General features: G+C 47.5%; 1 protein-coding gene across 5 annotated transcripts in view; it reads left to right on the top strand.

The window, feature by feature from the left end:
- Nucleotides 1-20,480, top strand: part of PPIP5K1 (diphosphoinositol pentakisphosphate kinase 1) — a 44,213-nt gene extending 23,733 nt beyond the window's left edge. For 2 of the 5 annotated variants that reach the window (XM_066328089.1, XM_066328088.1), the window contains 8 exons: nt 88-252; nt 1,374-1,464; nt 6,441-6,563; nt 10,321-10,383; nt 12,662-12,841; nt 17,425-17,562; nt 17,975-18,088; nt 18,699-20,480. In XM_066328089.1, the coding sequence (XP_066184186.1) occupies nt 88-252; nt 1,374-1,464; nt 6,441-6,563; nt 10,321-10,383; nt 12,662-12,841; nt 17,425-17,562; nt 17,975-18,088; nt 18,699-19,393 (1,569 nt within the window). In that variant the 3' untranslated portion in view covers nt 19,394-20,480. The remainder of the gene's footprint in view (nt 1-87; nt 253-1,373; nt 1,465-6,440; nt 6,564-10,320; nt 10,384-12,661; nt 12,842-17,424; nt 17,563-17,974; nt 18,089-18,698) is intronic. The other 3 variants (XM_066328090.1, XM_066328091.1, XM_066328092.1) reach the window with 3 other exon arrangements.
- The last annotated feature ends 259 nt before the right edge of the window (nt 20,481-20,739 follow it).

The raw sequence follows: 20,739 nt of genomic DNA, 5'->3' as shown, positions 1-20,739 counted from the left end.
CAAGAGATCCAAGCCTGGAGCTGGTGTGGGGCAACATGGGCAAAGGCCACGTGGCTGTAGGTGTGAGTGGAGTGTTTCTTACGGCAGAACGAGGACAAGAAGGCAGACCAGGGCAGCCTAGAGGACCTCTCGAGCGAGAAGGGCAGTGATGAGCCGGACCGTGCTCGGCAGAAGTCCCCACAGCCCTCGGAGCCCGTCAGCATCCAGCGAAGGTCCCCGCTGGTCAGGAGCCGCAAGACGGGATCCATGGAGGTAACCCTGCTACTGGTGCCCCTCCATGTTCTTGCAAAGGCTTTTTGTGTGGTTTTGGTTTCCTGGCATTTGTTTTAACATGCCAGAGTCTGAGCTGATTATGGGAAAGGATCTGCAAAAGGTAAAGAGGGATGTTGTGGAAGGCAGACAGACCTTTGAAACTCCTCCTCTTTGAGGAAGGACAGGAACACAGGCCAGAGGACCTGATGAGGAAGAGCAAGCAAGGAAATGCTTGAGAAACGCTAGCATTATTTGGATTACATGCTCTGTAGAGGCACTGGTGTAGCCAGTAGGAGATTGCATGCAACCTCACCACCTAGCTATGGTGACATCTTTGCCTTCTGTTAGGCTCTAACCTTTGCCTTTCACAAAGGCAGCTCCACGTTTCTCATCCTTCCAACCCACCTAAGATTTTGTGCTGATCAAGGGTCCCTGCTCACTGGTGGATTCACCCAGGATGTTTAAACTGTCAGGGCTTAGAACTGTCCCATTCACTGATCCGATGAAGTAACAAAATTGATTTTACTGTTCTATATACCTTTCTTTACCTTCAGTTTTACTCTCTCCTTCCAGACTGTTCTGTGTCACAAGGCCAGTGTCACAGTCAGCAGGTAACTGGTACCTTCAGAGTACTCTGGAATTGTCCCTCCTTTCAGAGAGATTTCACAAGCATTTTTGCCATAAGTTTTCTGAACCAGAAAACAGCAGAATTAAAATTTGAGGTATTTGTTAGCTGTCTTCCATTGGTGTATGTTACTCACAGTCACCTTTGCGTGCAACACTCAGAGGCTCTTTGTGATAGGCACATACTAAGTTGAGGGGGATATGCTGCTAAAGAAGGAAGTCTGTGCCCCAGGGATCTCAGCAAGAGTTTAGGGAGAAAAGATGCTCACTACATGAGTCCCGCCTTTTCAAATTTCCACAGTTCCACAATCCAACAAAATCTTGAAATTAAAGTTTAGCATTCAGTATCACAATCCTAGCATATGATTACCTTTGTGCTTCTTGAAAATGGTGATTTTACGGAAGAGATATACCTTTCTTTACCTTCAATTGATGTATAAAGGTAGCAGTGGGTGACTTGGAGCATGATGCTGATTAATTACACTGTGTCTTTGCAGGTGCTGTCTGAATCTTCTTCTAAATCAGGAGGTTATCGCCTCTTCAGCACTTATTCCAGGCAGTCTTCTGAGATGAAGCAAAGTGGATTAGGTACTGTACCTGACCTGTAACCAGCCTACTCGGTTGTACCTCTCTGTTTTCTGTGGGCATTAGTCTGTCTCCACATACACATCTGGCTTGAGTTCCTTGTACATCTCTGTGTGTTTTGCATTTTTCTCTCAGTGTTGCTGTTGAGACCTCTGTAGAGGCTGTCTTAGTACCTTTTGTGTACAAACTTCTCCTTCAGCTGCTATCAGCAGAAGATGCACTTTTCCTCTTTTCCAGTACGGGAGCAACAGGGCAAACTCCCAACCTGTGGGCTTGCCTCTGCTTTTCTGTTGCTCTCATTTGTTACACCGTTCCTCAACTTAGTAGGAAGAGATTATTTTTGGTGAGAACTAGTGTGCTTTCTGTTCTGCAGAACGTCAGTTTATATGCAAAGCTGTTCTTTGTGTGAGACTGTTCTATTTCTACCTTTGCTTCATGAAGATCTGTTGTGTGGAAGGGATGTGTCACATGCATAATGATTGATAGTCCTCTAATCAAGCTGAAGTCCCTGGACAGTGATTCGTCTTCTGGTAGTGAGTGGAAGAGAATATTTCAGGGCACTTGACATTCTCTGTCCTTGACTGTTCCATTCATGTCATCCTAACCTAAATTATGTCTGAATAGTTGAAATTCTTCCTGAAATATTTTTGCTAAAGCAAGATCTATTTTGAAACTGGAAAAGCTGTCTCTGCTGTCTTGAGGTTCAGAGATGGCGGTGCAACCTGTGTCTTGAAGAGAGGAGGTGATAATGCCCAAGTCATGCCCACTTTCTTTTTCTTTAAAACCATCTTAGCATTGTGGCATGGCTGCAGACTTGCAGCAGTGCTGACTCGTCACTCTGTTTTATGGACAACCTGCAGCCAAGAGACTTCAAAAGGTCTGCTCATTTCTTTGCCACTTTTGAATGAGCAGCTTCTTTGGAATCTAATTATTACCAAGGAAAGAGAAATTTTTTTCTGAATGGTTAGAAAGTATCCCTGGAGTCTGCCAGCTATGCTTCCAGCCAGGTGGAAAAATCTAAATAGGGATGGCTGATGTATATTATTTTCATAAAGGGACAGTAGCCTTGGCCATGGTAATTTCTGAATGTGTTATTTCACTTACCTCTGCCTTTCCCAGTGCCACCGCGAGATTCAGTGAGCTGTGACAAACTGCTGTGCTTAGACTTGAAGAAACCTGTGGCTGTTTTGTGAATCCATATGGATGAATATGGGAATTTATGAAATGGCATTTAGTCAAGGAAGTGCATCTGCCTGGAGAATTACTGAGTACATCAAATGGTACTGCAAACTGGTTTTACTCTTTGGATGTGCGACTACCAGAAGGCGTGTGCTCTGGAAAGCAGATATTACAGCCTTTTCCAGGTGTTTGAGGGATGTCTGTTTTGGCAATAGAGAAGACCACTGCTTTTCTACACCTTTGTACAGTACTACTTCTGCTTCGTGACAAAATCTGAAATATGATCCTGGCAGGTTTAATTTCAGAATCTTGCTTCATGTGCCTTGCTGGGAAGCTTGTGCTGGTTATTCTCCCACCTGTGAAGCTCTGCAGGGTAAAAGCCTTGGGTAGGAACTGGTAGACCTGATCTGTGACGTAGACCTCCAGCCCTGCCATCGTTCTCCTCTGTAGAATCTTGCAGGTACAGAAGGATTGAACAGGAGAGACCTGTTGTACCACACCAGCTTGTGCAACAGTTGGTGATTAGAGTATCTGTGTTCCTGTGATAAAGAACCATGCCTCTTACCTGTACAAGTAAAGCTCTTCAAGGAATTTTCCTGATTCCTTTCCTGCTTGTTGTTCAGAAATCTAATTTCTTGTCCCTTTGGGATTAGAAATGTGCTCTCTCTCTAAGAGATAATACAGAACTCTGGAAGCTTGAACTTTGGCTTTAATACTTGTCTCAGCAGCTGCGTTATGAGAGGGCTCATTTAGGCACTTCTGAGTTTTCTGAAGCTGAGTGTTCCTCCTGTTGCCTGACCTTGCCAGTCAGTGCCTGGCTGTCATCATCTCTGGAAAATGGAATATCTGTCCTGGTATAACCTCATATATGTAGGCGTGCAAGAATAGGGAGCACAAGAGAGCTTCTGCAATAGCTCTGCCCTACTGTCATACCTTCCAGAATGATACTTCTACTGTAATTTAAAAATTGAAATTCCTCCTTTGAAAAGAGGTGACTGCAGCTTGCTTTGTCTGTGCTTTGGAGTGTGGCACTTTTTTCTGGGCAGCATCAATGCATTGCTGTGGATTGTTTACCATACTGTATGTGTTTCCAGCTTGAGGAGCCTAGGGATGTTTTGGTACCTTTCTTTGCTTAGAAGAACCATCAAAATGGAGTAAAATCACTGCTGGTTGTTTAAGCAGTAGAGATGGTGCACTGCCAGTGGCATGAAGCCATGTGCTGAGATTCCCAGAGAGGAACCAAGAATGACTATTTTTAGACATCTGACACATTGAATGAACATATGACAATTAAATGCACAGTAAATATCCAGCACATGCAGTAGTTTCTAGCAAGTGTTGCTACATTTAAACCCAAATGACCATTGTGTTCTTTAGGATGTGTGTGTGTGTGTGTGTGTATGTGGTTACTTTGTGTACAGCTGTCTTCTGGAGCTCACTGTAGACAATTGCTGTTGTCCATAAAGTCATCTTTGTAAATTCTCTTCTGGCTTAAGGGCACTAGTGACATGCCTCTGTCTGCAGCAGGAGAGCTGAAACACTGGAGTATCCTTAGCTTAATAATTAACAGCACAAGGTTGGTCAAGATATACAGTCCTAAAAATCTGATGCTCCATTTTTATCTGCCAGTAAATGAGTCTGTTGGATGTTCTTTGTTGTTGTTTGTTTTTAAACCATGGACGAGCAATTAGGAGCATCATCCTCCTTGACGCATGACAAAATTTCATTTTCTTTCTGACAGATTCCAGTTCATGCTGAGCCAGCACTTTACATCCATTTAAGGCATTAGGAGGAAAATTTCTAAGGCTTGTGTATCAGTGACCCTGTAGGCAAGAGTTCTTTTATGTCCAAGAGCATGTGTGTGCTGGTCTCTGCTGTGGAAAGCCACCAGCAGTGCCACAGTGAGGGAGCAGCTGCAGTTCAGTGCTACAAGGACCCTTTTGGTCACCACTGGAGCAGATCTCCTCGGCTCAGCCTGAGTTTGTACAAGGACATTTCAATGCTCAGGATCTCTGTGTTTTCTCCAAAGAAGCTCTGGCTTAAGGATCTCAGCAGAAAGAGAGCTGGGGTCTCAAAGGGCAATGAGTGAATGTGAAGCAGCAGTGTGTCCTCATACCAGGGAAGGCTGATGGCATGATAGGCTGCATCAGCTGGAGTACAACTGTCCAGCTGAAGGGTTTAGCTCTTTCTGTGTGTTCACCTCTCATGAGTGCCTGAAGCTCTGCTGTCCTGCCCTGGGCTCCCTGGGGCATGGAGGGTGTGTGTGTCAGCACTGTGAGCCCACTGGGAGGCAGTGGAAATGGATGGGAAGCCTGGAGCACATGGCGTTGGAGGAGAAACTGAGAGCCATGCTTCTTCAGATTAGAGCTTGTGGGGACTGGAGACCTTAATAATCTTTCATCACCTAAATGGGAGGTTGCAGAGGGGACAGAGACAGACTATCTGCACAACCTTATGCTGGTTGGTGGAGAACCAATGAACACAAGTTGCAGCACAAGAAGTTCCAATTAGCTTAGAGCATCAAATTTTTCACCCACCATGAATGTGCCAGATGTTAGAGCAGGGGCCCAGAGAGGTTGTGAAATTTCCTTTCTTGGAGGTATTGACAACTTGATTGGACAAACCCTAGCAAGCTGATCTGAGTTGGTCCTGCTGGAGTGTTGGGAAAGTAACTTCAGGCTACTTCCAACCTAAACCATGCTTCGATGCAGTGCTTTAGAATCAAGATCTGTTTCCAATGTAGGCAGGATCTCCTTCACAGAAGTAACAGTTGCACTGTTCCAGATAAATACTATTAGACAGTGTTGCAGGCTTTTTACCCTGGCAGACGAGGTGGTACCAGATTAATCTGCTTGTTTATAGAAGCCTTATGTATGAGTATGTTGGTTTGAGCAGTCTATATTCTCAGTACAGAGTGCAGCAGCACGAGTGTTTAGCAGAGAATTTACAGTCCATCAGTGGGTGTGTCTGGCCCTGAATAAGGTTTTGTCTCGATTGCATTCCTCAGTCAGCTGAAAGAATCCTCTGTCAAATGCCTGGTGTTCCCTAAATATCACACAAAGTTAAGTCAGTCTTGAAGGCACTGTGCCTTAGAGAAGCAAAGCCAAAGCCCCAGGAATCAGGTTGCCCTCCACTTTGCATGCCATGTTCCTTGACACTGATTAGGCGAAGTTCTGTGCTGTGTGCACATCTGGTGCTTTGAAAGGCTTGTTCACAGACCAATTGCTCCTATGCTGGAGCGGTGAGACATGACTGAGTACAGCATGACTGTGAAGTATGAGTTCGTGAGCACAAGCCCTCTGGTCACAGTACTTTGCTTGTTTGACTGGAGATGAATCCACACTGGCTGATCCACAGATCAGACAGTTCTTTCCTCTCGTCACTGGCCTACGCAAAAATAGCTTTCCAAAGAGAAAGGGCAGGAGAGCAGAGCAATGAACCTATGTGACATGAACATCAGTGGTTCAGCGTCCTGACTGTTCTGACATAGGTGTGTAGCTTTGCTGATGGAAGGGGGTAAAGGTGTTTCCCTTAGGTCAGGGCAATAAAGCCAAATAGAAGTAAACCCCTGGATAGAGTTAAGAACTTTCCTGGTGCTGAGGTTTTGTGCTACCTGCTCTGCATTTGGCGGTGTGGGATTCAGAGTGGAGAACACGGCCTCCCTGTGCTTCCAGACATCATGTTTTTTCCTGAAATTGCTTGTGAAGTGGCCAGTTCATTCTTCATCCTTTGACTAACCCTGCTTTTCTGTAGTTGCATGCAGTGGATATGTGTTACTAACACCTTCCCTGCCTTTCCAGGATCACAGTGCACCGGGCTGTTTAGCACCACTGTGCTGGGAGGCTCCTCCAGTGCCCCCAACCTCCAGGACTACGCACGCAGCCATGGCAAAAAGTTTGCCAGCAGCCTGACATACAAAGACGGTATGTGTGTTCCCTGGCAGCACGGTGGTACTTTGTGGACATTGGTGTCTCAAGATGTGCCTGTGGCTCAGACTTGGACTGGTGAAACTGTCAAAACTTCATTGACAGTTGAATGTATTCACCACATCTACAATGACAAATTTTACCATGTCCCAAGAAATCATGATCCTTGCTAGGACAGAAAGGAGCTGACATTGTGAGAGGAGTTTTAAGCTGATGTGTGTTATTGCTGGCGTCTGATTTTGTTCTAATATTTTAATAGTACTTGCTGTTGTGAAGGGGGATTTATTGATGTAGATATTAAATAGGTTTGTCCTGGTATGGAAATCCAGCAGATCACATCATCTTGCTTACCTTGGTCATCTTGTTGATGCTAAATGAAGCTCTTTTTGGGACAGTAATCTTTGCCCCATGGCAGGTGGAGCCATCCCAAAGGCAGAATGAAATGCGTGGGCATGGATAAGATGGGCACTAGAGTGAGGCTGAGCATGCAGCAGAGTCTGAGGTAGCTCTCAGGAAGCAAGGGCAATATGCCTGAAAGATGTGAAGGTAAGTGAGTTGCTTGGATGAAGTACTGCAGAAGGACTGGAAAGTCTGGTTTCTGTGCAGCTGTGCAAAAACTGCCAGGAAAGTCTCCAAGACAATCTGGTGAAGGCGTTGGGGCCAAGGTTACAAAAGTTGCCCTATGCCCTTGGGTGCAGGTGCTGCAGCTGACCTGCCTGACCTGCCAGCAGCACTCGGTGCCATGTGCGGGGAGCAGCAGGGGGTTGTGGGGACACAGGGACAGACTGAGCTGTCCTGGAAATCTGGAGGTGTAATGCACAAGTGCTAGTGTCCACTGTGGTCCCAATAGGAAAGACACTAACTCAGACTCTTAAGTATTGATTCACATACCATTTGTTGGGGCACTGATTTGAGGAGCTCCACGGGCAGGGTCTGCACAGCACACTCTGACAAGGTTGGAAATCCAGCTAAGGTTGCCCAGAATTTGACTGGATGGATGTAAGGTTGTTTGTCTTGGATGTCTTATCTTTTTGGTGTTTTAATCAATACAGAATCTGAGTCCCGTTCTTTTGGGGATCATAAGGAACATCAACATTGCGGGATTTCAAGATGGGAAGAGGATTAAGGCAGTATTTTGGGGAAGACAGGAGGTTGGTTCATCTGGATTTTTGTCCAGTTTTGAGGCAAGGAAAATCACCTAGCAAATCAGGATGGAAAGGTTGTCCAATTCTCAGTCCTGTTCGAACTCTGTAGGTGCCATTATGTACACTAGGGGCCTGTGCTGTTTTTCCTGTGTAAGAGGAAAGGGAGCTGGTTCTCACCTCCTCAGGGAGGAGGTGGCACACAGTGGGCTGTGAATGACAATGGCAGGGAGGGTGAGGTGGGAGTGTTCTCAGCCCCACTGTATCAGTCTGAGCTGCTCCAGGCGGCAAGTACTGGCTACTCACAGGTTGCAGAACAAGCTCATGGTGTTTGGCACAAGACCAGGGTGGAGCCTATGAAAAGGCTAACAAAGGCGCTGGCTGCTGTTGTTTCCTGACTCTGCGAGGAGTGGAAGCCCAAGACAGTACTGATTCTCAGGAAAAAGCATCAGAGACTGCTCTGTGCCCAGCTGGGCATGGAACAAACCTGCTCAGTCCTGGTGCTGGGCTGCCTGTCTCTATAGGCTATGTAGCAGGATGATATGCCTGCAGCAGGCTACAGGCATTCGAGGCCATGGCCTCCTGCTGCATAAGGCTCAGTTCAGTGACAAGGCCTCTGTGTGCTGAGATGCAGTTGTACCCTCGAGTATCTAAAATGCAGACTTAGTTGACTAGTATGTGTCTAACACAGCTCAGAATTATAAATCTTGGTATTATACCTCTGTTTTCATGTTCCTTGGCACGCCCTGAGACCCTGTGCTGCCAGTGCCTTCTTGCAATAAGGGCAATTTGGAGGGAAGGTGGTTGGGAAAAACAAGGAGGAAGCAGAAGGGCATTTAGCTTTTGGGGAAGGTAATTTGGAATGTGAAATGAACCCTTGATCTACATGTTTCTGCTTCAATGAGCACTATTGAAATGCTGAACAATGGAATTGAATCCAAACATCACTACACGTGGTTGCGGTCAATGAGTGGCACTGTAGCTACAGCAGACTCTTGGAGAACATTTGTTTCAAGGCCTTTTCCACACTCTTTATATAACGTTGAAAAGCAGCACATTTTTGCATGAAGTCTTCCATAGTTTTTCAAGGTGCGATGTGAGGCATGTAGCACTTCACCAATGTTAACTTGCCTTGTTCCAGGGAAGTTTCAAGGGCCCTTATTTCTGAAGTCTTTTTTGCTTGGAACTGGAGGAGGGCTAAAGAACACTTCAGCTGAAAGTTTTCTCAACATCAAGCTGAGGGAAGGTCCATGGATGGTTGTGGTTTCAAGTTGGCTTGTCTGAAGCTGGGGATCCAGTAAACTGGGTCAGTGCCATTTCAGTTGATGTGCCCTCAGGGCAAGGGGAGGTTTGGGTGGGATAGAGATGGTCACCAGCTGACTGGAGCTACAGGGCTTAGACACTTCCAAGAGATTGCATGTGTAGGGAAGATTGTCATGCTGTTTGTTGAGTTTAAAGAAAGAAAACCAATTTTTAGGGCTGGTATACTTATGGAGGAAATTTCAGTGAGAGTTGGTTTAGATACATTATTTGGCCAAGCTGCTGCACGTAGCTATAGGAACACATTGTGGGTATGGAGCATGCATTGGTGTACTGATGAGGGGGACAGGCATACCTACCCTGTGGGCTAGGGAAAATGGATGCATGAAACATGAAAGAGAAATAAAAGGGTTGTCTGCTATTTCCTGAAAAATCCCAAATAGCAGCAAAAGGTATGATTGGCTGGGGTCTCACATCAAATCCTACATTTAGATGGTCTGATCCAGGCCATTCTTTTTCATGATAGCTGAGGAATTTCCAGTGTGGGGAAAAACAAGTTTATGGTTTTTGGGGTAGGTTTTTTTTGTGTGTGTGTGCATATGGAGCCTAATCCATGTCCTTTAAAGCCTATCTGTTTGCACCCCATTAGATGCACAGTGTCTGTCCTTGCATGGTCTTTCTGATATGTGGTTTGTATAGGAGAGCTTGGACCTGGCCTGGGGCCTGGTCAGGAGGAGGCTAAGGAGCACTCTGACAGGTGTATCCCAAAGCTTCCCCTGTACTGAAAAGTTTTGAGCAGAGAACTGTAGAGGCATGTCTTCATGGGTCTTTTGCTTCTTCCCTACTATGGTGATTTACCTTTAAATTCATAAATAGCTCTGTATAGCTTGCATTAAGAGGTTGTTTTGAGCTGTACCTGTGCTGGAACTCTTTAGTCCCTCTGCAGAACAGTGTTTTCCTTGGGCAGAGGTGAATCCTGAGAACAATCCTCCTGTGGTGCTGCTGCTTGCCGGGATGTGTGCTGTGGTGGCTGCGAGCATGGCCTGGCTGCATTCTGCACTGGACTGAGCCTAGTGTGGAGGGGAGGTGTGAGTTGCTGGCTGAGAGGGATTGAGAGTGTGGCTGGCTATGTAGTGTCGGGGAGACCCTGGCAGAGTGGTGCAGGGACTGGGGAGATGCAGAGTGCTTCAGTCTGACTCACAGGCGGAGTGTTGGGTGCTAGTGCAGTGCCAGTGGGAGCAGCTGTTGCGGGGGTCAGGAAGGTGAACCTGAAAGCGTACTCAAATGTATGAAGGTCGGGGGAGCCTTTGAAGCAGGCTGTTAACTGAGATGATCTGTTTTTATTTCCTCAGAGCTCTTGTCTATGCCAGCCGTAAAACGATTTTCTGTGTCGTTTGCAAAGCATCCGACTAATGGTATGTTTGCTTTCTGGATTTGATGTTCCCTCACACTTCTAACCCCTTGCTCACCTTCAGTTTTGTTCTCCTCTCAGCCTTCTTGTGTTTTTTTGTGTTTGTGTATCTGGTGTCCAAACATGCTTCACCTTCCTCCATTGTGTCCTTGTGACTAATGTGCTCACTCATACCCTTTTACTTCTCAGTGGTGCCTCTGCTCTCCTCCGAGGTGTTTTTGTTCCAGGTGAAAAAGCAAAAGCCATGGCTCTGTGAGTGCACTGCTAAAGCAGCCTTTAACTCCACGGTGACATTAAGGCCTTTTGTCACGAAGGGTGGGGATCAGGGGAAGAATACCACTGGATTGGGGGCTGATGCCCACTCTGTATAATGAAGCATCAGCAGCTTAGGTCCTCAGTTTCTAGACTTGAGATTTGCAGAATGAAAACAAGGATAACACTAGGACAGCTGTGTGTCGCCTGGAAGGGCCTAGTGTATGGCAGGAAAGAAGGAAGTACAACTGGTGTTTCGTGTCAGTACTGATAGCCTTATGGCCTCCTGTTGTCAAACCTCTCTGTTAGGCTGGTCCTGTGGTTCCTCCAGGCATGGTGATGTTGGCACAGGTAGGCTAACCTTCTCTGCAGACATTACCCGGTGAATTGTGTCTCTCCAGAGCTCTTACTCTGCTGTTGGTGGAAGGTGCTGGCTTGATGGGCATCGTGCTACTTGGGGTGGCAATCACCTGCTTCACCCCATCCTGCCTGTATCTCTGGAAAGGCTTGGTGACAGATTCTGACAGAACTTCTCCTAATTCACTATCTCTGCTCCATGTTGCTACTTACCTGACAACCAAAGTGTGAGTCCGTGAGGTTACAGGCCACTAGCTCTGTTGTAGCAGGTGCCTTGAACCAGTGTTTACTCTCCAACTCTTGCACAGATGCTTTTAAAAAGGTTTCACAGCACCCCTCCTCTTGCATGGCTCCTGCTGCTGAGACAAGTTGGAACCAAGGAGATCACTGAACGCTACCAAGTATTTCTGACTGATGTGATCAAGGCAGCTTGTGAATATGAAGACATCCTGCTTGGTGTAATCTGGAAGATAAATGAAATTCAGAAGACTGTTCTGAAAATCAAAGTTTTGGGAAGGATGAAATGGGAAAAGGCAGCTCACTGTGGCTTTACTATTTCAAAAATTAGAGGGAGCCTATGCTCTGTGTTTGCTTGGGTTTGGTTTTTCCAGAGTGGCCAACTGCTTGGTTTGTCTGTATTTGTCTGGAACCATCAGAGCTCACATGGTGTATGTCAGCAGGATGTGTTGTTCTAGCTTGCCTGCTAAGTTGTACAAAGTTCCAGCCTTTCCCAAGACATGCTATAAAGCAGTTGCCCCTGCTCCAAATATGATAGGTTGAAACTGGGCATCGTGTTTCTCTGAAAACCCAAATTAATATTTCTGATTGCAAAGTGCTTCTTAGTCAAGAAAACAAAGACGGGTCCAGCAGGTGAGACCTCAAAGTCAGGGATATTTGGTCTAAGATTGGCACTGCTTTGAGCAGGAGGGATGTTTGCCCCATGAACCACTTAAAAAACTGAATGCAAAAAGCATTCCCAGCTCTGAGTCTGGATTTGGTTTCTGGATAGCTGCTTTGGTGTGGTGAAATGGAATGGGTGAACCAGGCTAGTGGTCAAGCACAGCATCAAGCCAGATGGTTTGAGCTTCTGTGCTCCCTCTGTTCTTCTACACTCTCAGCACTTGGCTGTCAGTCAGACCCTGCTGTCCCTCAGTCCTTTGCACAGCCTCTGCTCATTTGACACTGAGCCATTTGCTCCCTCCCCACGCTGAGGTCCCTGGCTGTCCTTGGATGCAAGATGACTGTTGGCAGTCTTGGCACTGTTGGATTTCTTGTCTCAGCTGCAGGAGGGCGAGTCTGGCCCTGAGCCTCATCTTTTTATTTAGCCAAACCTGAACTGCATTGGACTTGGAATGTGTCCTAAAATTTATTCACTTGTCAGGTTTTCCCTTACAAAGATGAACCCTCGCTGCTCAGACACTGCCCGATGCTGCAGCTGGGCGAAGCCTGGGCTGGGTGGGAGTCTGGTCTGCCCTGCTGTTACTGGGGGGCATAACTCTTAAGGGCATTCCTGACCTGCTCGCTGTGGGAGGGATTTGGCTTAGTGTGTGGTGTGGGTCCTCCTCACCCAGCAGCCCTGGTGCTGGCAGCTCCATCCCTACATCTCCACAGTTTCTCTGTCCCCAGCTGTACCTGCCCCTCTCCTCTCATTCTCTATGGCCCCTTTCCTCCAGATGTGTTGGAGCACCAGCACGTTGCCCAGTTGCTACGCCGTTTTTCCTCTGACTGTTCCACGAGCCGGACCATCTCCTTGGATGCCACCCTAGCCCATCACCTGCAGCAGTGCTCCTACCACCTGCGCCTCTTCAGGAGCTGGCTGATCTCAGGGCAGGATGACTTGGAGTGTCTTTACGGTACTGCACGCTGCAGCTGCCTCTGTCCCATGCTCTTGTAGCTGAGCAGGGACCACTGTCTGCTTGAGAGTGCAAAGTATGCTTTGCTTCTAAAAAAAGGAAAGAGTTTCCCTCACCAAATCCCCAAGGTCACTGGGCTGCTGCTGCAGCAAGTTGTGTGAGCTATTGTACCAGCAGTTTTGGAGCATTAGGCAGAGAAGCCTTCCCACATGGAGCCACTGCTCCCCATGTGGCTGTAACTGCACTTTCCATCTTTGGCAATTCTTTGTTGCCTCGTTTAGCCGGGGTAAGCCCTTAAACTCCCTTCAGGGTAGGTGCTGAGCTCCTATCAATGGGATGCCCTGCTGGCAGGATGCTTTGTGCAGGTCTTGGTGAGCTGCCACAGGATGTCCCCTTAGTAATGGAGAAAAGTGAATAGTGAGAGTATAGGAAGAGGAGATTAAGGAGGTGCTGCAGCTGGTCACAAGCTGAGTGAACTTGCTGTGGAAATTTTGGGGAAGTGAGTGCTTGCAGGTGTGTTGTATCTAGAGAGACTGAGTTAAGACAGGGTAGAGCTGAGCTTTTGTGTGGCTGCACTGCATGGCATCTTTTCTGCCTGATAGGGCCTCTCAGTGTGTCCTGTCTCTGGTGGGAAGAGGTAGGCGACTTCAGCATTGAATCCAGATGTTATAAATCAAAGCTTGCTGCTGTTTTTCTGGTGTTTTTTAGCCTCTGTCACAGACAGGAAGTCTGGTGCATGGAGGCCTTGGTGCTTCTCACACAGGTGGAAAGATTGCTGCTCCCTGAATGAGGCAGCAAGGTGGGGCTGGCTGCTGTGGTTTACCTGCACCATAGGAGCTGCTCGGAGCATGTGGCTTGCTGAGCTGTGTGGTGTGATGCATGGACCCCCTTTTCCATTCAGACCCACAGGTGGAAGGGGCATAGACAGTGCAGCCTTCCATGTAGTGAAGCAGCAGGACTGAGCATTTTCAGAGCCTGGAAGATAAGAATTTTTCTTACACAGTCTGTTTTCCCTTGATATGGCCCTTTCTGTCGAGCAGGCAATTTGGAGACAGTTAATTGCTTTTCACTTGTAATTAGGACAATTCCTTCGTCTCCTGGCAACAAATGCTAAAGAGGAGCAGAATTGCTTCAAGGGAAGAGATGCTGGATCACAGCAGACTGCTCCAGAGCCAGGGCTGAGCTTTCCCTGCTGCAAGTCTTGGGCGTATTTATGAGCTCGAGTGGGTAGAGGAGGTGAGCTCAGCCTGCTCTGGAGACAGCAGGCTGCTGGGAGATGCATCCTGTCCCAGCACAGCCAAACACAGGCATTAGGTGCTCCTTAGCTGAAACCTTACCAGTGCAGCGGCTCTCCCTGCTGGAAATCAAATCTCCACCATTGAGTTCATGCTGTTTTCCCAGTCCACAGTTCATTGATGTGTTTGGGATTCACAAATCCCTGCTGCAGCTCTTCTCAGAGCAGACGTAGTTGACAGCCCAGGTTTCTTCCTTGTGAAAACTGCATTCTTCTGTCCTCTCTTGGCTTTCCACTGTACTTCTATCCACACAAAGGAAACATGAATTAGAAGATAGAATCAGTGAGTCAAAAGAATGTAGCTGGCATCCATAGTTGAAAAGATGGACAGTGGAGCTCTGAAGGAATGTCTGGGAACTTGTGTGGTCGTAGCTGGGGAAAAGAATAGTGTGAAGTAAGTTCATGTTGGTGATGAGTCACACTGGTACTGAAGTCAAAGGTCTGCTATGGACAAACAGAGAACAGCCCTGTAATGATGAGCAGGAAAGTAGCAGTGATTTTCAATGTAAAAAAATTTAAATTACAAAGGGAAACCGTCCCAAACTCTTATATTAAATAGTGGGCTCTGATCTGACCATCACCACCACTTGAGACAATGTGGAAAAGGTAGAAATTTGTGAAATTAGAAATCTGGGAAGGATGTTTGTAGTAGTGGTCTGAGGGGAGGGGTGGCCATCCACAGTTTCGTGTAGTTCCAGGAGCAAGGTTTCTAATGGAGTGAGTTGAGACACTTTGGACAGAAGTGGTTTTTTTCCAGGCTCCACACCACTGTACCTGGGGATGTTGGGAGCTTAAGTGAGTTCAAGAGGAGATGAGAATATGGAAGAGACACACAGTGTCTGGAGCAATTCTGAGCTGTGGGTCACTGATGTTTGGGGCAGGTGACTAGACTGTCACGTGTGCTGTCTAGACTTGTAACTCTACATATACAATACATGTGGCATGTTGGAATTTGTCCAAGAAAACAGGGCTGGACTGATCATGCATGTCAGAGAGGAGCCTGGTGAGTGGTTTTGTTTGTGCTGAGACTGGTCAAATGCTTCTTCACTTCAGAAGAGCTGGCATACAGAACAGTGGCACATAGAACTTCCTCTGGGGCTGCTGTTGGATGTTGGTAGAAAATGGATGGAATTATGTCCAATTTCTCATGCCATTGTCTGCATCACAGACTCCTGCCCTTCAGGAAAGGGTTTGGGGGAACATCAGCAGTAGCTGCACAGTCAGCGCAGGGTAGGTGTCAGTCTGGGATGGTTCCTGTGGCTTGCTCTCACATTTTATTTTTCTTGCCCCTTCCCAAAGGTGTTGGTTCTTTGCTAACTGTGTGTGGTACAGCAGTGGTGGGACCCTTCACCGGAGACACATATGGATTGTGATCCATAGTGGTAGCTGCTGCCTTAGCTGTGCTGTGGCAGCATGAACCACTGTCAACCTCTCCTCAGCAGGTCTAGGGCGGTGTGGGGTCCCCTGCACAAATGAGAGGAATTCCTTGAACACAGAACTCCTTCACCTGGAAAGAGGAAACTTTGGCCATTTTACTCTGCTTGCTCAGGAGTAGTGCAGTGCCACAGTCTTGCCACGCTGTGCAGAGTTGCGTAGGAGGCACCTGGCACTTTGGGGATACAGGTATATCCCCATTGGTGCCCCTAGCGTATCTTGTAACAACATTGCTTTGCCTTATCTTATGTTTACACTTTCTTTTTTCTTTGGAGACCCCACTACCTGAGCCAATTTTGACCCCTCTCAAACCAGATGCTGTTGTGAAATGACATTAGTTTCAAACTGAGCTGCTCCACAACTATATCTCATGACTGTTTTAAGTTCTGCCCTCACTCTTTTCCTTCAGCACTGTCTTGCAGGAGGCCTCTGAGAAAATAAAGAATGTGTATTCTTCCTTGCTCCGCACTTCCACTCTCAGGACTTCTCAGCAGCAGACAGAACAATGTGGTCTTTTTCCTGTGTCTTGCGTTTCTTCATCCTAGCCAAGGATTTGTTATCTTTCCTGTCTTGAATTATGTTTGTAGGCCCTTTGTGGCATAAATAATCTCATGAACTCTCTGGAGGACTCTTTATCTCCATCAACTGTTATTTATTGCAGTGAACACCTTCATGGCTCATGCTCCTTGCTTCTTGCAGAACTGGGTTAGGTGAGGGTGCTGGAGCAGAGCCTGTCCTGGAGGTGACTGGAGCAACTGTCTGCTGTACACAAACAGGTGCTCCAGGGCTTCTTCTAAGGTGCTGCCAAGCTGCAGGGGTCAGTTTTATCCTGTCATTGTACTAGGCAGACATCCTGCCACAGATTGCATCAAGAACTCTCTTACTTTTTGCATTTCAAAGCATTTTTCCTTCTCTGTAGAAACAAATGCAGTTCCTTTCCAGAGTCTTTTTGAGGTCCTTGGAGGAGACTGGGGAGTCACAGAATGGAAAGCCCAACCTTGAGGAGTTGAGAGGCTATTAAACTTGAGAGGTGCAGAGCAGGAAGCAGGTTCATTCCATATACCCAGAGACTCATCTATTTCTTCCTTGCTCCTCTGACAGTTCAGGTTGGCTTGGTTCCACAAGGCATTTCCAGGAAGCTGGGATGAAGAGGAAGATACTGTGCTGTGATACTCTGCTGGCTTGAGTAGCAAAGGATTTATTCTGAATGGTTGTGATGCAGCTTAGCTTTGAGCAAGTGTCTGTTATATGCCGAGATGCCTGTTTCTGCTCATTCTGGGTTTGCTGGCAGTGAAGTCTAGTTAAGGGGACAAATAATTCAAATCATTACCCAGCCCTTCCTTTGGACACAGCCTGTCAGGGGTGCACGAGGGGCTGCTGTGACAGGGAGGTTCTGTGGCTCCTTGCGGCTGCCGCAGTGTGTGCTCCCTGCTGTGGGGAGAGGGGGCTGTGCCAGGCAGGGGGTCACCACTGGTGGGACCTCTTTAATGGAAATTCTGTTGGCACTACTTCGATTCTGTTTGGCTTCCGTAAGTGGGGGCACTGTGCCAAGCTCTGTGCCAAGTTCTCTGTCATGGCTGTGTATTTGAAGTATCCCAAGCTCAGCAACAAAAATGGCAGCTGCCAGATACTTTTCCTCCTCTCCCCTCCATGTGTACCCAGGTGCTTGCTTTCAGATCTGTTACTGCATGGGATTGCTTCGTGGTGATTTTCTTGGGCTAGAAGAGATGACCTGAGGCCTGAGTGTGCCTGTTGTTTGATTCCCAAAGTGCCCAGCTCCTTCAGCCATGAGTGCTCCTGCATGGATTTACCCTGCTGTTTCCTCTATTCATTTTCTGATTGGGTCTCTTTCCAGGTTTTGAAGGCTGTTCCATGGTTCCCACCATTTACCCTCTGGAGACCCTGCACAACTCCCTCTCTTTGCGGCAGGTCAACGAGTTCCTGACAGCTGTGTGCAGGAGTTGCAGCGAATCGCATGTCCAGTCCACTGCAGGTACTGGTCAGCTGGGCTTGTCTCTGTCGAGGCAAGGAGCACTCCTGGTCTTTTACATTCTCAGGACAGGGTAGCCTGACAAGACTGGAGATAAGTGCAGTCCCTGGAGCCTGTCCCAGAGTGTTCTATCCCAGAAATGAGCCATGGGACCCTGCTCAGAGCTATCCTAGGCCACTTACTTGACAGATAATCAGTCAGGTCTGTCTGTAGCTGATGAGTTTGGTGATGAGGATACAAACTCCAGCTTTGGAAATCTTAGCCTCAGATTCCCAGGAGCTGATGGGTGGGCATGGCTCTGAATTGGCATTGGTCTTTAGCTCTTCCCAGAGCACCTGCTCATGACTGCTGGGCTACAAGCCATTCCTTTATGTCTGTTGGAATATTACTGATCTGTGTATTTTTTTTCTTGAAGCTTTGTTTGATTCAATGATTGGCAGCCAGATACCAGGAGACCCGTTTATGTCCCAACGAATCCTGTCATCATCATCCTTGCCATTGCGCCAGCGTTCGGATAAGCCCCCTTGGTGTGAGTGTGCTCCCTTCTCAGGCAGGGGCAAATGGGATGGGCAGGGAGGGAAGTCTGTCAAGTCAGCAAGGTCAGGAAACCAGTCTGGCTAAAGCCAGTTGTTTAATTCTCCTCCTTTATTGGATTAGATACAATCTAGGTGTTTATCTAGTCTTGTTTATTGTGCAATATAAGGCAAGAATAGGCATTAGTAGAGAATTAGTATTTTTTTCTCTAGTGTTGACTGTCTCTCAACACTCAAGGATTGTGTATGTCAGGAACCAGAAGGAGCAAACTGAAGCTGGGATTGTTCCATAATAGTAAGGGAATAAAATAAATTAGTTTTTATTTTGAAGCCAAACATCACACTTCACATTTTGTGCAGTAACAGCAGAATCCACTCTTGGCTGTATGCCAACGTAGCACTGGATTACAAGATGGAATTGTACTCTGTGTGCTTGGGTTTTCATCAGCTGAACTGCCAGAAATGCCCAAGACCAGCTGCAAGCCCCTGACAGGTCACCTGGGATACTGACAGCCCTCACCTCTTGGCTGTAGAACAGCAGGACTGTGACAGTTTGGGTGGGGAAATAGCATCTACATATTTTAAGATTTTTCTTTCTCTTTGCAGACAGCAGTGGCCCCTCCAGTACTGTCTCCAGTGCAGGCCCATCCTCCCCAACTTCTGTGGACAACTGTGCTCATTTCAGCTTCACTGAGAAACTTTCCATCAGCCCCCCAAAAAGTGAGGAGCAACTGACTAGCCAGTCCCCTGAGCAGGAAGAGAGTCAAGCTCCAGGCAGAGGGCTTGACATGCAGGGGAGTGTGTCTGGGCTGTCAGTAGCAGAGCCAAGTGCCCCAGAGACCCTGATGTGGAATAACGGCCCAGAGCCAGGCAAGATCCTGGAGCTGTGCAAGGAGGGGCTGACAGCGGGGGATGCTAACCCAGAAGAGAAGAGCATGGCGGGGCTGGATGAAGAAAAATCATCTGGGGAAATGTTAGCACCAAGTAACATAGGAAATCCAAAGTGTGGTGAAGGGTTTGACCTGAGGCTGGCTGGGGAGACAGCAAAGCCAGGTGAGGGGTCTATCAGGGTAATGACTGACCTGGATCAGTCTGGGATGTCCAAAGAGATCCTGGTGCCCTGTGAAGAGGAGCTGCTGGGAGAGGTGTTACACCCAGAGCATACAGGCAAGGAGCTGCTGGGGGACAGTGCTCTGTCAGACCCGCTCCTCTCTGGTCACCTGTGCCAAGTGCAGCCACTGCCTCCTGAGAAGAACTTGGAGGAACTGCAGCTGCTGTGTCAGAAGGATCAGCAAAATTAGTGGCTTACTGGACAGCACACTGCAAGCACTTGCAGCCTGAAAGCAGCCTGACTTCCTGCATGGCACCTCACACAGCTGGCAGTCTGTAGCAAAGAAGAAGCCACATCCCAGGGCCACACTCTGGGGTGTGGAAGAGACTGCTTTCCTCCTACACAAGCCAGCTCTTTGCCATTCAGGAAGAATGTTTGCCTTTTTAAATGAACAATGCAGTCTTGGTACTGGCATGGCACCTTCATGGAGCAGGGACATGGTGCTGCACTGGCATCCCAAGGGCTTTGTGCTCACTGGGACAGCAGCATTAAAGGACTCTGGTACAGCCAAGGCTTTTAGGTGGTAAGTCCAAAGGGGACAGATCCTCCCTCAAGACTTTTTGGCCCACAGCCTTCAGAGAAAGGCATTCTGGGCCCAAATTTATCAGATCCATCACAACCACCAACCTCCTCTCTGTTACTTCCTTCTTCCCCTCTCAATTCCCACTGCTGGCCACCAAAATGAGGTCCAGAGAGTCTGTAGCAGGAAAACTAGCAGAAGCAGAAAGCATTCTGAATGAGCATGGAGACGAAGGGTAGTGAGCACATCAGGTTTGATTGCCGCTTGCAAGGAAACATTCCTTTGGTGTGGCCTTGGATGTTTCCCTGCTGGGCTGGGGCAGGCAGGAACCTGGGGATCCAGGCTGAGAGAGGTGTGCAGGGAGGACACACACAGGTTTTTTTTTCTCATCCCCAAGGATCAGGCAGGGTACAGCTCTGAAGTCTTGGTGACAGGGGTTAAAAGAAACTGCTATTTTGACAATTCAGGACTATTAGAAACCAATAAGGAGAAATCTTTATTATATATAAAATGAAAAGTATTTAATGCCTATTTATGTAAATGCCTTGTGAGCACAAGCCTGAGGGCAAGATTGATACGGGTGTCCCTGCCGCATCCTGAGTGCCGGCCAGGGCTGTGCTTCCTACTCCTCCTGTATTTATGGACAAGTCTGCGTGTCTGTCTATAGCTAGGATCTGTGTTTTTGTGAAGCTGTGCCCAAAGATCTCTATGCTGTGTTGTGACAATGTGTGTTCACAGTAAATCTATGCTGTGGGTCCAGTGTCTCTCTGTCTCTGATGCTGACTTGGCAGCAGTGTGTATGTGCCAAAGCTTGCAGGTGCCTGGAATAGTAAGCCCTGCTCACCCTCTGTTGTCCTGGAAGAGCAGCTGTAGCTGCAGTCAGACCTGGAATAAATGTACAGACTTCAGGCCAGGAAAAAAAAACTTTTTTCCTGCATGGCAGAACTGGTCATATCAGGGAAAAGCTCCTGGCTTCCAAGGTCTCATGGGGGGTTTGTGGTAGAATGAAGACACTG

The sequence above is a fragment of the Sylvia atricapilla genome, chromosome 13 (assembly GCF_009819655.1).
Source record: "Sylvia atricapilla isolate bSylAtr1 chromosome 13, bSylAtr1.pri, whole genome shotgun sequence".
Taxonomy (NCBI): Eukaryota; Metazoa; Chordata; class Aves; order Passeriformes; family Sylviidae; genus Sylvia; species Sylvia atricapilla.
Note: the sequence above shows the minus strand (reverse complement) of the source record. Positions and strands in the feature narration are given on the sequence as shown.